Raw genomic sequence first — 17,131 nt, forward strand, 5'->3', positions numbered from 1 at the left:
TATTGGCCGTCGATGTCCAAGGACGTACACAGCTATGTCCAAGGCTGCCTCATCTGTGCCCAGTTTCAACCCTCCCAGCCGCTTGCTAGAGCACCACTGCAACGCAGGGGAATAACCTTCCCTTGGTCCCACCTGCAGATCGACTGGGTTGGACCGGTTCCCAAATCGGCAAGAGGAAACAAATATATGCTAACTGTAACTTGCAGTTTCACAAAGTGGGTGGAATGCCTTCCAGCGCCAAACGATACAGCCGTCACAACCGCTGTACTGCTGATTAACCACGTTTTCAGTCGATGGGGACTTCCACTCTGCATTGACTCTGACCGGGGAACTCATTTCACATCCAGTGTAATGACGTCCCTGTTTGAACTTCTGGGAGTGGAAGTGAGATTCCACCTCCCCTATCACCCACAGTCATCCGGACAGGTCGAACGGATGAACCGCACGGTCGTCTCTATGCTCAAAAAGTACGTCTGCTCCACTGGGAAGGACTGGGACGTCAAGCTCCCTCTGGTCCTGATGGCCATACGGTCTACTCCCCAGCGATCCACGGGAGTTACGCCCTTTGAGATGATGACCGGCAGACTGATGACTCTACCACTGCACCTCCTGTATCACCCAGAGGATGTCAGTGTTGCCACTGCCTATACCGCTCATCAGTATGTGGCAGACTTGAAAACACACCTCAGAGCTACGTTCGCGCATGCTCAGAAGAAACTGGAGACAAACGTAGAAGGCGCTAAAGCCTACTACGACCAAAAGACAACCAGCCGCGAATACGAGGTGGGTGACAAAGTATTCTACTTTCGGTTCGCCCAACCGGCACGCAAAGCTAAGAAGTTCCTGCCCCGCTGGTCAGGACCATTTGAGATCGTGGCAAAACTCTCTCCAGTTGCATACAGGTTACGCATCACCAAAGCGAGACAGGAGCCTGTCTACAAATGGGTGCATGCAAACCAAATCAAACCCTACGTCAAACCATCCCTGCGGGTACAGAGACCAGACTCCCCGCAGGAGGTAGACGTAGTCTCGACATAGTTCTATGCATGGAAATGGAAAGGGGGGGAAAGTGCACGTTTAACCCACTAACATGTACTAACCGACAAAGAACCAAGCCCCCCCGCCGTCACTTTCACTAACCAAGAGAAACTCCTTCCTAGACCGCTAACAGGATGTACCTACTAAAACCTTACAGAGTACTCTGGTACCTATACTAGGCTCTGATTAATGAATCTCTACGTGCAATCAAGACTTTGTCTGAAACCATACATCAGGATATTGTGTACACACGAGTGGTGAGAGATTTGATGCAGGACCTGCTCAGGGAAGTAAGTTCCACGCTGGACAGCTTGGTTGAAAGTCGTATTTCCCCGTACTTGGTACCACTGGACCTGCTCAAAGTTAGCTTGACAGCTGCTACCCCTCTACTGTGCACCTTTCACAAATCCACCTAGCGTACAGCCTAGGTAGTGCAATTCCCATTCACGTTGATGCAGAACATTAGAACTCGGTTTCCTGTTAAACGTTCCCATAATTGTGACACCTCACATCTATAGGTTTAGGTCGATGCTGAACATTGGTATTTGAAAGGACGGTAGGCATTTCCACTTTGAACTAGAAACCTGACACTCCATCACCTCAACCTCGAACAGCATGACTCAGAGTTTGAGATCATGGACGCTTTCCTGGGTTATAACTTTGCCTTCGATTTAGAAATTGACCAACAATTACTGATTGAAGGAACCAACTTTGTTAAGTTCACACAAAACCCGCGTGAACTTACTTTGACGCCCAAGACGCTACATTGACACAGATTATACCACCTTAATCTGCACATTGGTCGCCCTGGGGATGGAATGGCTCATCACGGCCGTGATTGCTTATTCCGCCTACAGGCGTGTTAATAAACTCCAAGATAAGATGCACTTGCTCACCTACGGTGTGCCTCGTAACCGCGTTCGGGGAGACTCCAAGCGCGAATGTACCACACCTGTCTAAAGGGGGTGAGCAACATTTTCTTTGTTATTCTGTAACCCTAAGAGTAGTTCTCATTTTAGTCTATCTCACATATTTATCTGAGTGTTGCAGTATGTCACATTCTTTATAAGCTACACACTGAATGTATGACCTAAGAATGTATTTTATGAGACCTCAAGGTTGCTATGAATTTTCTTGGATGTTATATGTTACATGTTTTTTTTTTTTTTTGGGTTTTCTGTATTTTTGTTTCTTACTTGGTCACATATTAACTAGTGGTTATGTGCTGGCCCAGCTCAGTCTGTCAATGACTCTGTCTGACGCACCAGCACATTGTAGTACCTCTTAGTTTTATGGTCCTTGTTTTAGCCCAAAGACTGTCCTGATCCACCCTTTGGACCAAAAAGGGGGGAATCTTGGGACCACATAGGTCAATGCGCGTTTGCGAACTATGGACCTCGTACATCACCGCGTGCTCCATAAACTGAACTGTATGGCCGGCGGTGAGATGCCTTTGTGTCCCCTCGTGGAGTTAACCGCCCACCGACCTTCCTCCTTCTACACTACTACCTCTCGCATGGACGACATCATCATTGCGTACCACCTGCGTGAGTGGCTTCTTCTCGTTATGCGCGTTGGGGACTATCCCGTTTCCTATCCTCTTTGTGCCTGACCAGGATCAAAGACCAAAGGCGCCAGGATCCAAGACAAAGACCAAAGACAAAGGCGTCCAAGGAGACCAACGTCCTAAGGAACAAACCCACCTGTGCTTCCGACAATCAAGTCGACCTACGTTCATGAGGAACAAACCCATCTGTGCTTCCGACGATCGAGCTTTGGGCGCGATCCCCGAAACCAAAAGGGGGAATGTTGAGGGTCTGACCTCATGAGGAAATTACTATGCAGTGATTTTCTCCAAAATGACTGTGCTTAAATTGCTCTGAAAAGCAAATAATCACATCAGCGCCAAGAAACTTCATTTCCCATGATGCTTTGCACACGGAAGCATTGTGATGACGTCACCGCCTAGTACCAGAAACACGTTCTGCGCATGTGCGGGAAGCCGTGGACTTTTCCCGCGAACTAAGACCATAAATCTTCAGCAGAGACAAAGAAACCTCGTTCTTTTGCCCAGGATACCTGGCGGTGAGGACACGCTTGTCGAACGCTCCGACTTCTTTGAGCACGCGGAAGCTCTAAGAGCCAAGTTGAGCCCACGGGACCGCTGATCTGCTCGTTTCTGCTCCCCTCCAGCTGATGTTTGAGGACACAGAACCCGCGGAGGGAAACAACAACTCCATCCAGCTCTCAGAAACGCTGTAAGTTATAACTCAGCACAGAAAGAAACTTTGCTGTCTCTGTCCAGCCCGTGGAGAAACACTCGTGAACGCCAAACAACGGAGAAAGCATCAAACCGACGGATGACGCCGGAAACTGCGGAGAAAAACGGAGAACCGTCAAGTCATAACAGCGGGGGACGCCTTGCTGCTTTGGTGATCAGGAAACTCATTTTTTTCTCTCCTTTTCTTCTCCCGTTTCCTCTATAGTCTCAAATAAGCAATAAACCGCGTCTATTGCTTAAAAAGTAGCTTCGTGTTTTCCTCTTTCGTCCCAAACACGTCCGTCGGGTCATTTTGAAAGAATAAACTGCTTATTGATCATTGTTTGGTATCTTAAAATGGTTTCTGTCATGGCCAGGCTGAAACTAAAAGATATTAATTTGTGATTAATCTTTTGTGTTGTTTCATGATCTTTTGAAATGTTTTGAGTGATTTAAGGTTAAGTTACTACTGATTCTAAGTGCTTTGGAAGTTAAAGTGCAAGTTGCCACCCACACTTTAGCCAGACAAAGGGGTCAGCCATCTTGTATTCAAGACTCCATTTTGAATCCATACACACGCACACACACACACACACACACATACACACTACTCCTTTGTGAGAACAAAGGACCCCATTCATACATCCTCCATCACATGCAAACACATCCATCTTCAATCATATCACACGGTTATTATTCATCTATTCCACTGTTTATTCATTTGACAAATTGTTAATTAAATGTTATAAAATTCAGATTTTTGTGTCCAGTAGCTTTGTTGTGTCGAAGAGAAGTCTCTGCTCCAAGGATTCTACGAACTTCAAGAAAGACTGATAAGAGTTTTGGATTCAATTTTTCCCCGGAAAAAGGGGAATGGTGCCCCGTATATCTAAGAATATCTTAATTAATTAATAAATCAGTAAATATTTACATATTTACAGAATTTATTGAAGAATCCAAAAGTAAGTTAACGCTTACGAATTGTTCGCTCCTAATAACCCCAACACATGCATTGCCTTGCAACAGAAATGATCCAGATATAAATTCAGGCAGACAAAAATAACTCTTATGACATCTCAGTAGTGCCAACTGTAATGTTTTATCATATGTTGTGCCTACATTTGCTCTCTAAGATTTAAAATGGCATGATCTGGCTCTTTTAAAATTCCCTCATAATGTGACGTTGGGGGTTGATACAAAACACATTTCTGAGGATTTTTGCATAAAATCCCTCACACAGAAAGAAATATCAGCATTTTTATTACTATATTCAGTACCTGCAGGAGGAGCCTTTTCATGGCTAATGACCCCTTTTGTGACGTCACAGACGGGACTTTTACAAATGGGTCATTTGGGGCAAACGTGCACTGACAGAAAATGGTTGAATGGGTTTTATTCACATTTGGAGTGTTTATGGAGGCTTTAGAGACCCACATGGCAGCACAAAAAGATGCAAAAGATGAATTTTGCACAATATATTCCCTTTAATCTCTGTTGTTTATAAATAGTTGAAAGACGGCTTAGATCTCCTTCAACACTTGGTTTCAGATGTGTGCTCACAGCCCTGTAGTTAGTCACATACATTGTGGAACCGGTGGAAAGTATTCTAAAAACGTTCTTTATCACATACTGAGATCACTCTGAAACCAAATCTAGATTCATGTGGGTTTGACACACCGTTGCTGCTCCCTCCCTCTCTCCCCTCGTTCTGCTGTCGGTGGAGTTACAGGAAACTCTCTGTGACGGGCTGATGGGCTGCTTCCTGTTTTGAAGCACACTGGTGGTTTTGAAAACTCATCTAGTTTATGTGAGAGAACAAAATCGGCCCACCGTCGTGCAAAAAGGCTGAACTTGTTTTTTTTTAGTGCGTGCATGTATATTTAGCTGTATCTGATGTGTGTTTTCTGTAAAGTAAATAGATGTTTATTCAAGTGTTTATTTAGCTGTTTCTTAACTAGTGGGACATAGTTGTATGCTGATCCTTTAAACAGTTTTAGTAGCAGAGTCTTTTAAACTCTGTCATTTAGGCTATTGACCAGCGAAGGTAAGCCGCCTCCCTGTTGATGATTATCACGACGACGGTGTGAACCGAACCACCTCAGCAGCCTGTCACTGCTGGAGGCGATGGTGCCTCAGGAGTTGACTTTTTCAAATCCAGGCTCCCGCAGTCATGTCAGTCGTTGTGTCCTTGGGCAAGACACTTCCTCCTCCTCGGCTGCAGGTGGCGGTCGGACAGATGGGTGGTGCCTGTGCTCCGCAGCTCTTTTAAACCTTCCCTTGTGGAAGAATTCAAATCCCTTTTCATAGTTTGTTAGTGAATCTAACATAATTTACCTTCTCCAACAACACTAAAGAAAAAGACGTGATCTCCTGTACGGGTGGAACCACGCTTTTATCTGAAGTTCTTTGTACTTCATTTGACTCTTAAGATGTGGTAAAAAATAACTGAACCCCTCTGAGAAAAATTTCAACGAGTACCAAGTTTTTAAAATAAAAACCCTGACTCTGGGTTTTCTGTTTGATTTTGACGTGATTTTAGAGATGTTGTTGAACCATGACAAGATTTTATTAAGCACACAGCCCAATCAATCTACAAGTCAGCCTTTCAAAGTGGTGATGTGCTAACGGGTGAAGATGACAGAATTCCTACGTCTCTTTCTCTTCCCTTAATTGTCCCAGAAGAATTGGCTTGTCCACATGCTTGATCTATCCCTGTCCTACAATCCTACCCAAAGGGACAAAAGACATTTCCTGCTCTCTCAACACCTCACCTTTAAAAGGGAGGGAAAAAGGAGGCAATTGATTTTTAGAGGATTCGTAATGATCATGCTTCTTCTTCTGTGTTTGACGGATTACTTATCTTATCCTGCTTGTGTTCATTCAGATTCTTCAGATGAAACAGCACAGCTGGTCTTTTATCTCTATCGTCTCTTGAAGCCTTTCATATCTCATGCTTTTTATGTCGAGGGTTCGCTCATCATCTTACATAAAAGACCCAAGTGCACTTGGGTTAATAAGGAGTCTTATTAAAGAGCTAGTTCACTTAGGGTGACCAGATGTCCCGCATTTTCATTACTTTTCACGTGCCCCGTAAATTGAGACTTGTGTCCCGCATTATTGAAAGTTTCCCTTTTCGAGTTTCAATCTTATAGAAGAAACGGTGGAAAAATCTGCCTGTTGCAGTCAATCAAACGGAGGCGGGACTTTAACGCAGATCCGGAGCGTGTGTGGAGCCGCCCGAACCACCAAAACAAGCGTGAGTGAGCACGGAGGAGAAAGTGCGGTAAACTCATGAATTAAATGTGTTCAGAGATACTCAACAGAGTCTGATATGAAGAGGTCAAAAGCAGGTTTTCCAGTAATTAGACAGGTCCATGATGAACACAATAGTGGCTCTTACACAGACAAGGTGCTGCGGTTTCAGATACTTGCGTACATGCTGAGCCTCTGAAAGCACAGTGAAGAAATAATGAGAATAAATGGAAGCTTTGATCACTTATTCTCAGACATTTGAGGCAAAAAGTAACTAAGAAACTATTATTAGATTATATCTGATTTTTTTTAGAGATTAGAATCTGATGTTTATTCTCTCATCTAAAATTAGAAGAGATGTGTTGTCATGTTTAAAAAAATTTTGTTTCTGAATTATGAAAAAAATAGCTAAAAAGTATGGATATTTTTTCTATGATAAATGATTTTTGTGGAAAATTAATTAAAAACAAAAATTAATAGATCTAAAAAATATTATTGGTAATTTTACAGTCATTCTGTTGTGGAAAACATTCAATGAAAACTCTGAAAAGCTGCTTAAACCTGCATGTTTTTATTATTGTGGGCCTATCTATACTATTAAAATGATCAGAGCCACTACAGAGTCATGTTGTCGTAACTTGAGAGGAACTGTGAAATAGTAAAGCTTTTGCTGTATGCTTCTTCATGGTGAATTCAAATAAAATATATATAAGAAATATATGATGATATTAGGAATAATAATTTTATGCATATGTAATATGTAAAAAGGCAGAATGTACGTTTTGTTTGTTTGTTTTTCTCTCATTGCATTGGAACTTCACGTTGTCCCACATTGAGTAGTCTCCATCCCACATTTGGCAAGTTGGGATCTGGTCACCCTCAGTTCACTCAGTTTTTCAACAGACACTAGCATAAATCAATGCCTTGTGAGATGATCTCTGTATGGATAAAAAGCTCTGGCGCTCCTGTTTCAGGAAGTCGAAGTTAGCTGGAGAAGAGGGGAGCAGAAGACGGCAGGATTTGGAGTCTTACTTACTAATATTCGGACCTCTCACCTCTGATTGGCTAACAGCAACATGACTCTACCACTGACTCAGTTATCTCTGCAACGTTGATGTTTTATTTCCAAAAATAACATAAGCCTGGAGAAGTTGTGCCATGTTGGGGAGTAGCAAATGCTAATGGTTAGCTTCTACTAGCCTAGACGTGCTCTGCTCTCTCCTCTCTCAACAACAGCCTTCCCCGTTATGAACCAAGATGGCTGAGTCCTTGAATGAATGCCCCAGACCATTACACTACCACCACCATGCCTGACTGTTTTAATGTTACTTTGACTCCAGATGTAACGGGACACTCACCTTCTAGAAGTTTCACTGTTATTTCGTCCGTCTTAAGAATATTCTTCTGAGGATCAGCAAGATGCTTTTTGTAACAACGCTTATATAGAAAAATATAAAGTACTCGTTGTTGAGTCGTGGGTGCATTTTTGTTAGCTTTACCTGAGTCAACAATAATTAGATTATCCTGCCTATCCTACCTTATACTGACCTCTGTTAGCCATTTAATTAGGTTGTATCTGTACAATTGAATAGATTTTGCCCACATGCTATAGGCTGTTATCCGTTAGCACGAGGCTCTTTGTGTGGGTGACCTCTAATTGGTCAATAAATCAAATGGCTGAGCTGTGATGTTGTGCTCAGATAAACTGATTGAGTCTGCCTGTGATGTCGTGGGAGGGGTAGAACGCTTCAGCCTGCTGCCTCTGTCTAGTCAGGTATGATTAATGGTGGTGGTGAAGGGCAGCCACGGCTTTAAAGTGTGGCTTTGAGACAAAACAATAACAGAGTTGAACGAAAACCTTGCTGAGTATTGGTTCTAATTTGTATTATGTGGTGTTTGATCCTTTGAGGACTGGAAAAATGTTTGCCATGCAAGGAATAGTCCTCAAAGAGACGACTGTCTGTCCTCTTTTGACAGATTCTTCATCTCCCTATTACACCACCCCCTCCTTCCTCTGTTTATCCTTTCATCTTTGTCTCCCTCCTGTTAAGGACGGCTCACGATCCAGTCGGGAGAAAAAGAAGACCGTGTCCTTCAGCAGCAGCCTGTCAGAGAAGAAGATCAGCAGTGCTGCCGGATGCATCCACTCCATGGTGGGTCAGCTGCCATGTGTTGCATCCCCTGAATGAAATATTTAGACTGAGCACACATCATGGTGTCTGGTAGCTGTCAGGCTTGTCAAACATTTACCACAACTTGTTATTGAGATGAGGTGCTCTGAGCTCTACAGGTGATGGCTTTACTCCTATCCTGTTTCCAGGTTGAAGGGAGTGAGCTGAAGAAAATCCGACCCAACTCCCGTGTTTACCATCGATATTATCTTCTAGACGCTGGCCTCCAGGCTCTATGCTGGGAACCGTCTAAGAAAGAGTCGGACAAAGCCCGGATATTTCTCGACTCAATACGAGAGGTCAGTGTGGACAAAAAGTTCCAAATCAATCAGCTTTTCACCCTCGTGAATGACCTCGCTGATGCCTTTGAGAGTGGAGCTGTATTAATGTTTAAAAAGCCTGCACCTCATGCAAGAGAAAGCAAGATTTGGTTTTATTGTGGGGTTTTAACAGGTTATTTCTGGTCACAAATTCTAGGTTCGGACGGGTCGCAACACAGAAACCTTCCGCACCAGTGGAGTTTATGAGCAGATTTCAGAGGACTGTGCATTCTCAATCATCTTTGGAGACGTTTATGAAAGCCTGGACCTGGTCGCCAACTCTGCTGAGGTGGCCAACATTTGGGTGACTGGCCTGAGGTATGGCATCGCAGAGAACACAGCTGTTTTAATTCATCCCCCCCCAAAAAAATCACCAGCGTTTTTTCTGCAACACATCCAAATATGAGTTTGGTTAGTGGGCACACAGCTGGTGACATGTATGCACAAAAGGCTTTAACCAGGTTTTTAAGTGTGCAAGAAGTAGTAAAAATGTGAATTTGTCTAAAAAAAGTGCCATTTCTAACCCCCAAATTCCACTACCTCCGCTCCGCCACGAACTCCGCAGCAAAATCGGTTGTAGTCCATCAGAGCTATTCCACTACTGCGGCCGTGCAGTGCAGTGCGCCGCCCACCGTTCCGGCATCTGGCAAAAATAGGATCGATTCTATTTTTGCCGGACGCCGGAGCACCTCCGCAGTCAATGGACAGAAATCACAACCGCCCAACAGGAAAGGGAGCAAGCACAACTTCTGTTTTTTCACAATAAATCGATAAACAAAAAGCGTTTTTTGTTTCATGTGCACCGGTTTAACAACTTTTAACAACTATCAATGGCGGTTGAACTTTAAATGCACAAAAATAAGCCATAAATACAGTTTCCACTATCAAAACAGTCACACTTTGTTGATCCACACCTGATCCAAACACTGCTGATCTCTCAACACAAATGATGGGCAGATTAAACGGTTCATTTCGATGCTTCTCCCGCACAACGGGTGTTTGGATCTAACTTCCGCGTTTATTGCTCGGACTGTATCGCAAGATCTCGAAAATCCCGCGCATGCTTGTTTGCGCACCTTAGGTCTCCGCACCGGAGCGGAGCCGTTGTAGAGCGGGTACCAGTAAACATTGAGTTCGGAAGTGAGCGGCTGCGGAAGGCGGGGGCGGACCGGAGCGGAGGTAGGGCCCTTGCTGCAGGTCACATTACTAAAGTAAGCAGCCTCTAGTACTGATCTGGCCAGTCATTGGCTGTTTCTGGACTCCGCCCAGTTTGAACGACATTATCTGCAGGTAAAGTAAGATAAATAACCAATAAAAGATCACTTAAAATGATTGAATAAGCCTCCTGTAATAAAGAAAATAGAAATCACAAATGATAAAAAGGTAAAGCTCCCAGTGTGAAAGCTAATGGAAATTCAGAGTCCTTCTAAAATGTCTTCACATAATTTTGTCCAAATAAAACATAATGTTCACTTTCTAACTCTCTTGAAGCATCTTTCTGTGGCATGCCTGATTTCAGAGAGTCAGATCAGGTATTCTAGGTCTCTTCTGGAGCATAGTTCAGAGATTAGAGGTCATGTCTTTGTTTCGTAGTGAGATTTAAAGGTGAGGAGGCTTGTAACTGTACTCTGAGCTGGTTCTGTGTTGTCACATTACCCTGCTAATGTAAAAGACTCATTGAATGAGAGGCTGTTAAACAACGGAACAGGATGGTGTTCAAATGTGTGGAGGTGGAACCGACCCTTGGTGTTGTTTCCGTTTGGGTTTTGATGATGATCTGCAGTCTGTGTGATGGACGTGTGGTCGAACAAGTATTGACAGAAATGAAAGACCAGGTTCACTGAAAAAACATTTTACTTGTTATTTTTAAAATGTGATTTGTCTGAGTTTAACGTGCAGGCTAACTGTGAAAGTGGTGTTCTACCCCTAGTTCCTGGATTAGCCACCAAAAGACAATAAGGAGCCTAAGTCTCCTCCCTTTCCGGTCGGCTCATGGGTCCCCAGAAGAACAAAAGAATGAATGCAAGTCAACGGGGCTAAATATGCTATTTTCTAACCCGCTTTGCCTTACGCCCTGGATCACACATGTGTTCAGTGGCGGTTCTACATGGAATTACTCCCCGGGCGAGGCCCCCTTTGAGGAATTTTTTCGAACCTTTTGAATATTCGTTTCAATATTTCAGCCCTATTAGCTCTGTTAGCAATTAGTTGACCGAATTTAACCGTTAAAATCCCAGTTAACTGGTTCAAAAAACTGAAAACATGCATCATGAGAGCGTACATACCTTTATCTTTCTCCTCTTTTTTTCTTTTTTTTCCCCCTGAATCGGGCACCTGGTGGTTTTAGCCTTTTTATGTTCATCTCTTCTGTTTGGCTCTTGACTCAATAAGTTTCCTTTAGTCAGGACTAAACTATTTGACCTTGATGGGGGGGTGACCACAAAATCGTTTTGTTTTTCCTTTTTTTATTCGGCCATTTCACACAATTCAGAACAACCTGAAAGAATGATAGGCCTGTGTTTATGATATTATGAATGAAATGTGCGTTAAATGGAAGAACATCAAGATGTGATTGACTTTAGCCGTGTTAATACAGTTGATTCAGCCCCTACCCGCTCATTTCATTTGGGAAAGACCCAGAGGTGAATTCCCCCGCCACACCCCTCCCCTTCCTCTTCTTCATACACACACGGTGCACCTGAACCCTCTCAGTCAGCAGGAGCGCCTGCAGCTGCAGGGGACGCCAACTTGCTGTTTCCAATCCAGACACTGTCATATGACAGAATAGAAAACCTCGGTGCGGCACAGATTTCTTTCTTTTTTACTTTTTATTCAGCGCTTTTGCGCCCCTTTTGTGTCATGAAAAAATGCCGCCCCGGGCAACTGCCCTGTCTGCCCGTGCCTAAAACCGCTACTGCATATGTTGTACTGCAATAGGGCTGCAACAACGAATCGATAAATTCGATGAAAATCGATTACTAAAAGCGTTGGCAACGAATTGCGTCATCGATTCATTGTGTCGCACAACTCTTCCAAAAGCGCCCCGCCTTCCAGCCCGCCGTTGCGCGCAGACCAGAGTAAGTCAGATCAGCGCGAGGGAGAGCCGCAGATCAGCGCGAGGGAGAGCCGCAGATCAGCGTGAGGGAGAGCCGGTACCGGCAGACTTGCGCTGCTGCGAACCGGTTCCACATTGTTGCACAGCGATCCAGGCAGCTGCTTCCAGCGCACGGTCCATTCTCAAAGTGGCGCAACCAAAAAACTATAATTAGCATACGATCGTTCATGTCCGCACATGTTCTCTATTTTCTGTCTTATTTGTGCCTGAAGCTCGCTACTGCGGAGCTCATCACCTGTGCTGTGGTGATGTCACCTCACTGACGCAGCATTGAAAACGCGCTCTGCGCTTTTCGGTCAGGAGATCCCTTTGATCTGCTCAAAAGTAACTGATGAGGTGAAAAGGTAAGAATCCAGGCAACAGATTTTCTGGAGAATTATGAGGAGATGCAGGAAGATGAGAGACATACAGGACAGGAAAATAGTTAAATAAAAACAAGAAAACAAAACAAAGTGTTGAAAAGTAAAATGTAGGTAGATTTATCTCCACTACACGTTTTTACCAGTAAAAAACAATAAGTTCTACACATGTCATATTTATACATCTGATACAATTCAGATCACCTTCAAAACTCAGTCACACACCCAGGGCCGTTTCAAGACATTTTGGGGGCCAAGGCAAAATGCCCCCCCCCCCCAAATAACTGGGCTCCCCAGAAGCCTCTGTGTAATCCATACCCTCTCCAGTAGTGTTAGTTATATGGTGTTTATAAAAGCCCCTCAGACATTACTGACATGTTCTAATATTATCAGATGAAAAACTAAATTATCAGACATGCTGTCTCATCTGCTTCTTTTCTAAACTTGCAAAAAGTAACAAAACCATTTGAAAGCCACTATTTGTGGATTCTCTGAAAGTTTCCATGGAGTGTGTGACAACTTATTTTTTCATTGATCCTATCGTCTAATCTCACAGCTGAAACAAGCATCCTTAATAATCTGTGCACAGGAAGCTTACCGATGCTGTAGTAAAACAAAAGGTATAATAATTTATTATTAATAAAACCTTGTTGCAGCACTAAAGCAGAAAAATTAGATTTTGCATTAAATATGCAAAATATTTACATATGAGTTGTTTTAGAGCCCTTTTATTGGCAGAATCTGATATTAATTTAGTTCTTACAAAAAATGGGTCCCAACATGGTTTGTGTGGCGTTGCCATAGTGTGACGTCATAGGCACAGATCACCTGTCCTCTTGTTTGGAAATGGAAATATGATCACCCTACATTAAACAAACTGTCCACCCGGGCTTTTGCACTGCACAGAGACGCTTCGCTGCCTACGACTGAACGTCAGTTGAGAGTCAGTCTCATGCAGACTGACCAATGAAGAGAGTTAAGAGTTAAGAGTATGAGTTAAGACCCCCTCCTCATTGGTCAGTCCACACGAGGTGGGTCAAAGGTTACTCTGGGCGGGTTACGTGTTGTCAGGCATTCAAGTATTGAGTATATTTACTGCATATTACAGTAAAATATTCTGTATGTGACCACATTATGGTGATCCTTGGGTCGTGATGATGGAGCCCTTGAATATTGTTGCCCAGGGTACAACAAAGTGTTAATCTGGCCCTGGTTCCGCCGTCACATTTCCGCAGAAACTGGTTGATCACACCGGGGCCAGACTACTAGCATGTGGCTTTACAGCCACAATGTCCTCAGAAGCAAAAACGCTTTTCAAAGGGAGGGAGGAGTCCTAACTGTTGCTGCAGGCGTGTTGTGTGAGAGTGCAGTTATATACTGGTTAATATATTTTTGGGTTCAGTTGCTTTCATGTGGCCTAATGTGAGTCTATTTGGGATCATTGGAATGATCAGCAGCATTTCTTGATGTGACTTTATGGCAGTTGCCCAGGGCATCATCGCAAGGAGGATGGCATTCATTTACTTTTGTTTTATTTGGTATTTTTTCAGTCATTTTTGGAAATAGTGATCAATTTTGATTAATTCACAGCCTATGTTTAATTACATTTAAAATAAATGTCAACAGATGAGATCAAACAAAACAGATGAGAATTGCCCTTAAGCTGTTTAACTTGGACCAAGCATTTTAGGTCACAGATAGATGTAGCTTAGGGTCTCTGTCTATACACCTTATAAGACAATTTAGGTGATGGCATGTTGTTTTTCTGCTATTGAACTGTTTTCTAATAATGTTGTGTTAAATAAAGTGAAGGAAGGAGAGAAATAACATTTCCCTAGCAGTTTTTAAAAATTTCCCCATGTAATCCGATTAATCGATTAATCGTGTCGAGACCCCATCCGATTAATCGATTATCCAAATAATCGTTTGTTGCAGCCCTATACTGCAATTTAAATGAAAAGTAATGATGGGTGCTTCGACCACATCAGTCACATACTTTGAGATTTATTAGCTTGTAAAAGTTTGTAATTAGCATGACTACAAACTAGAAATCGGCACCACATAATCTCCTCTCCCCTAGCGTAGCTGCTGCTTACCACATGGCCAGATTTATGGTGGTTCTTTCTTCCTGTCGGAAGTTTGCTGAACTTACAGCCATTTTCCCTCAGTTTTCTCCGTGTCTGGTTCGATGATGTCACTTTCGTGAAGCGCATTTGTAGTCCTGGACTTATTTTCACACAAAACCTAAAATATCGTTTGCCCCTGTTCAAAAATAAGTGCGTTCTTGGTGTCAAAATGTGTCTTTAAAATTCACGGACATCATATGTGAAATCCATGGCACATAACAAGCGGAATAAGAAAATAACGTTTTTAGCCCCGTTGACTTGCATTAATTTTTTCGTTCTTCCAGGGACCCGTGGTGCGGAAGTGACTTAGACTCCTTATAGACGGCAAAACACTGGTTTAGAAAGTCTGACAACTCCACATCACATTGTAAAATTCGCATTCATGGCTCACGACAGGAAAGGCTGTCCAGGAGAGAGCAGAGCAGTCTCCGCTAGTAGAAGCTAATCATTGGCATTAGCAACTCCACCACACAGCAGAACTCCTTCAGGCTTGTGTTATTTGTGGAGATAAAACATCAACGTTGCAGAGCAAATGGAGTCAGTGGTAGAGTCGTGTTGCTGTTAGCCAACCAGAGGAGAGATGTCCGGATATCCAAATCCTGCCGATTGCTGCTCATCTCTCATCTGGCTCACTTCTACACAGCAAAACCTGAAAGCTTTGTTTTTAGAAATTTTATCAGTGGCTTTAAAGGTTGAATATGGGAAAATTGCATGGAAAGTTATATCTTTAAATAGTACTTCCATTGGGCGTTTAGAAGTGTGCAGAATGAAGTGACATTATTTCCTTTAAAAGCTATATTTTAAATAAAAAATATGAAATAATTATTTTGACGGCCACAACACTGGGTTTGTGTTTACATCTGCCAGACAGTAGAGGGCACCATTGCGGCACCACATTTCCTCTGCGGAGCCCTCTGCCTTGGGGCCGGTGGTCGGCGCTCCTCGGGTAGTGCCCGGGCAGTGGTGGGGGTTTATGCCCTCCCCCACTGGGCGTCATGGGCCGGTGTCTTGGCTGCTGCTGTGGATCTGCTGCTGTCAGGGCAGATGGCTCCGCTGATGATGTGTCGTTCATTACCTGACCCATCTGAACTCAGCCTATTGTTTCCTCTGTTGTTCACGTGTGTGTGTGTGTGTGTGTGTGTGTGTGTGTGTGTGTGTGTGTGTGTGTGTGTGTGCATGTGTGTGTGCATGGACAAGTGTGCGGGTGATTGTATGTCCACTTTGGAAGTTGGGTGCAGGAGGGGAACTGTAATTGTCAATTGTTTTATACTTGGGGAGGGGGGCTGGGATGGGAATATGGGTTCTATGGGGCCATTTTAATCTGTAAAGCACTTTGAGTTGCATTTTTTTTGTATGAAAAGTGCTATATAAATAAAGTTGATTTGATTTGATTTGAAAATAGTGGGCTTGGCAAGTCAAGCAGCTGCTTCTGAGTTAAGAAGATGTGGTTATCCTTCTTAGAAGAGGGGCCTCGTCTCGTCTCGTCTCGTCTTCCTCCGCTTATCCGGGTCCGGGTCGCGGGGGCAGCATCCCAACTAGGGAGCTCCAGGCCGTCCTCTCCCCGGCCTTGTCCACCAGCTCCTCCGGCAGGACCCCAAGGCGTTCCCGGACCAGATTGGAGATGTAACTTCTCCAACGTGTCCTGGGTCGACCCGGGGGCCTTCTGCCGGCAGGACATGCCCGAAACACCTCCCCAGGGAGGCGTCCAGGAGGCATCCTGACCAGATGCCCAAACCACCTCAACTGGCTCCTTTCGATCCGGAGGAGCAGCGGTTCTACTCCGAGTCCCTCCCGAATGTCCGAGCTCCTCACCCTATCTCTAAGGCTGAGCCCGGCCACCCTACGGAGGAAACTCATTTCGGCCGCTTGTATCCGCGATCTCGTTCTTTCGGTCATTACCCAAAGCTCATGACCATAGGTGAGGATTGGGACGTAGATCGACCGGTAAATCGAGAGCCTGGCTTTCTGGCTCAGCTCCCTCTTCCCCACGACAGATCGGCTCAGCGTCCGCATCACTGCAGACGCCGAACCAATCCGCCTGTCGATCTCCCGATCCCTCCTACCCTCACTCGTGAACAAGACCCCGAGATACTTAAACTCCTCCACTTGAGGTAGGACCTCTCCCCCGACCCGGAGGTGGCAAGCCACCCTTTTCCGGTCGAGAACCATGGTCTCAGATTTGGAGGTGCTGATCCTCATCCCAGCCGCTTCACATTCGGCCGCGAACCTACCCAGCAAGAGCTGAAGGTCAGAGCTGGATGAAGCTAGGAGGACCACATCATCCGCAAAAAGCAGAGACGAGATTCTCCTGCCACCAAACTCGACACACTCCACACCACGGCTGCGTCTAGAAATTCTGTCCATAAATGTGATGAACAGAACCGGTGACAAAGGGCAGCCCTGGCGGAGTCCAACCCTCACTGGGAACAGGTCCGACTTACTACCGGCTATGCGGACCAAACTCACGCTCCTCTGGTAAAGGGACTGAAT

At 44.3% G+C, this 17,131-nt stretch overlaps 1 protein-coding gene across 1 annotated transcript in view; it reads left to right on the forward strand.

Moving 5' to 3' along the window:
• The window catches only part of LOC107383278 (inactive phospholipase C-like protein 2), a 67,450-nt gene that overhangs the window by 37,240 nt on the left and 13,079 nt on the right, over window positions 1-17,131 (forward strand). The window contains exons 2-4 of the mRNA XM_015955806.3: window positions 8,602-8,703; window positions 8,871-9,020; window positions 9,199-9,359. Coding sequence (XP_015811292.1) covers window positions 8,602-8,703; window positions 8,871-9,020; window positions 9,199-9,359 — 413 coding nt within the window. The remainder of the gene's footprint in view (window positions 1-8,601; window positions 8,704-8,870; window positions 9,021-9,198; window positions 9,360-17,131) is intronic.

The sequence above is a fragment of the Nothobranchius furzeri genome, chromosome 11 (genome assembly GCF_043380555.1).
Source record: "Nothobranchius furzeri strain GRZ-AD chromosome 11, NfurGRZ-RIMD1, whole genome shotgun sequence".
Taxonomy (NCBI): domain Eukaryota; kingdom Metazoa; phylum Chordata; class Actinopteri; order Cyprinodontiformes; family Nothobranchiidae; genus Nothobranchius; species Nothobranchius furzeri.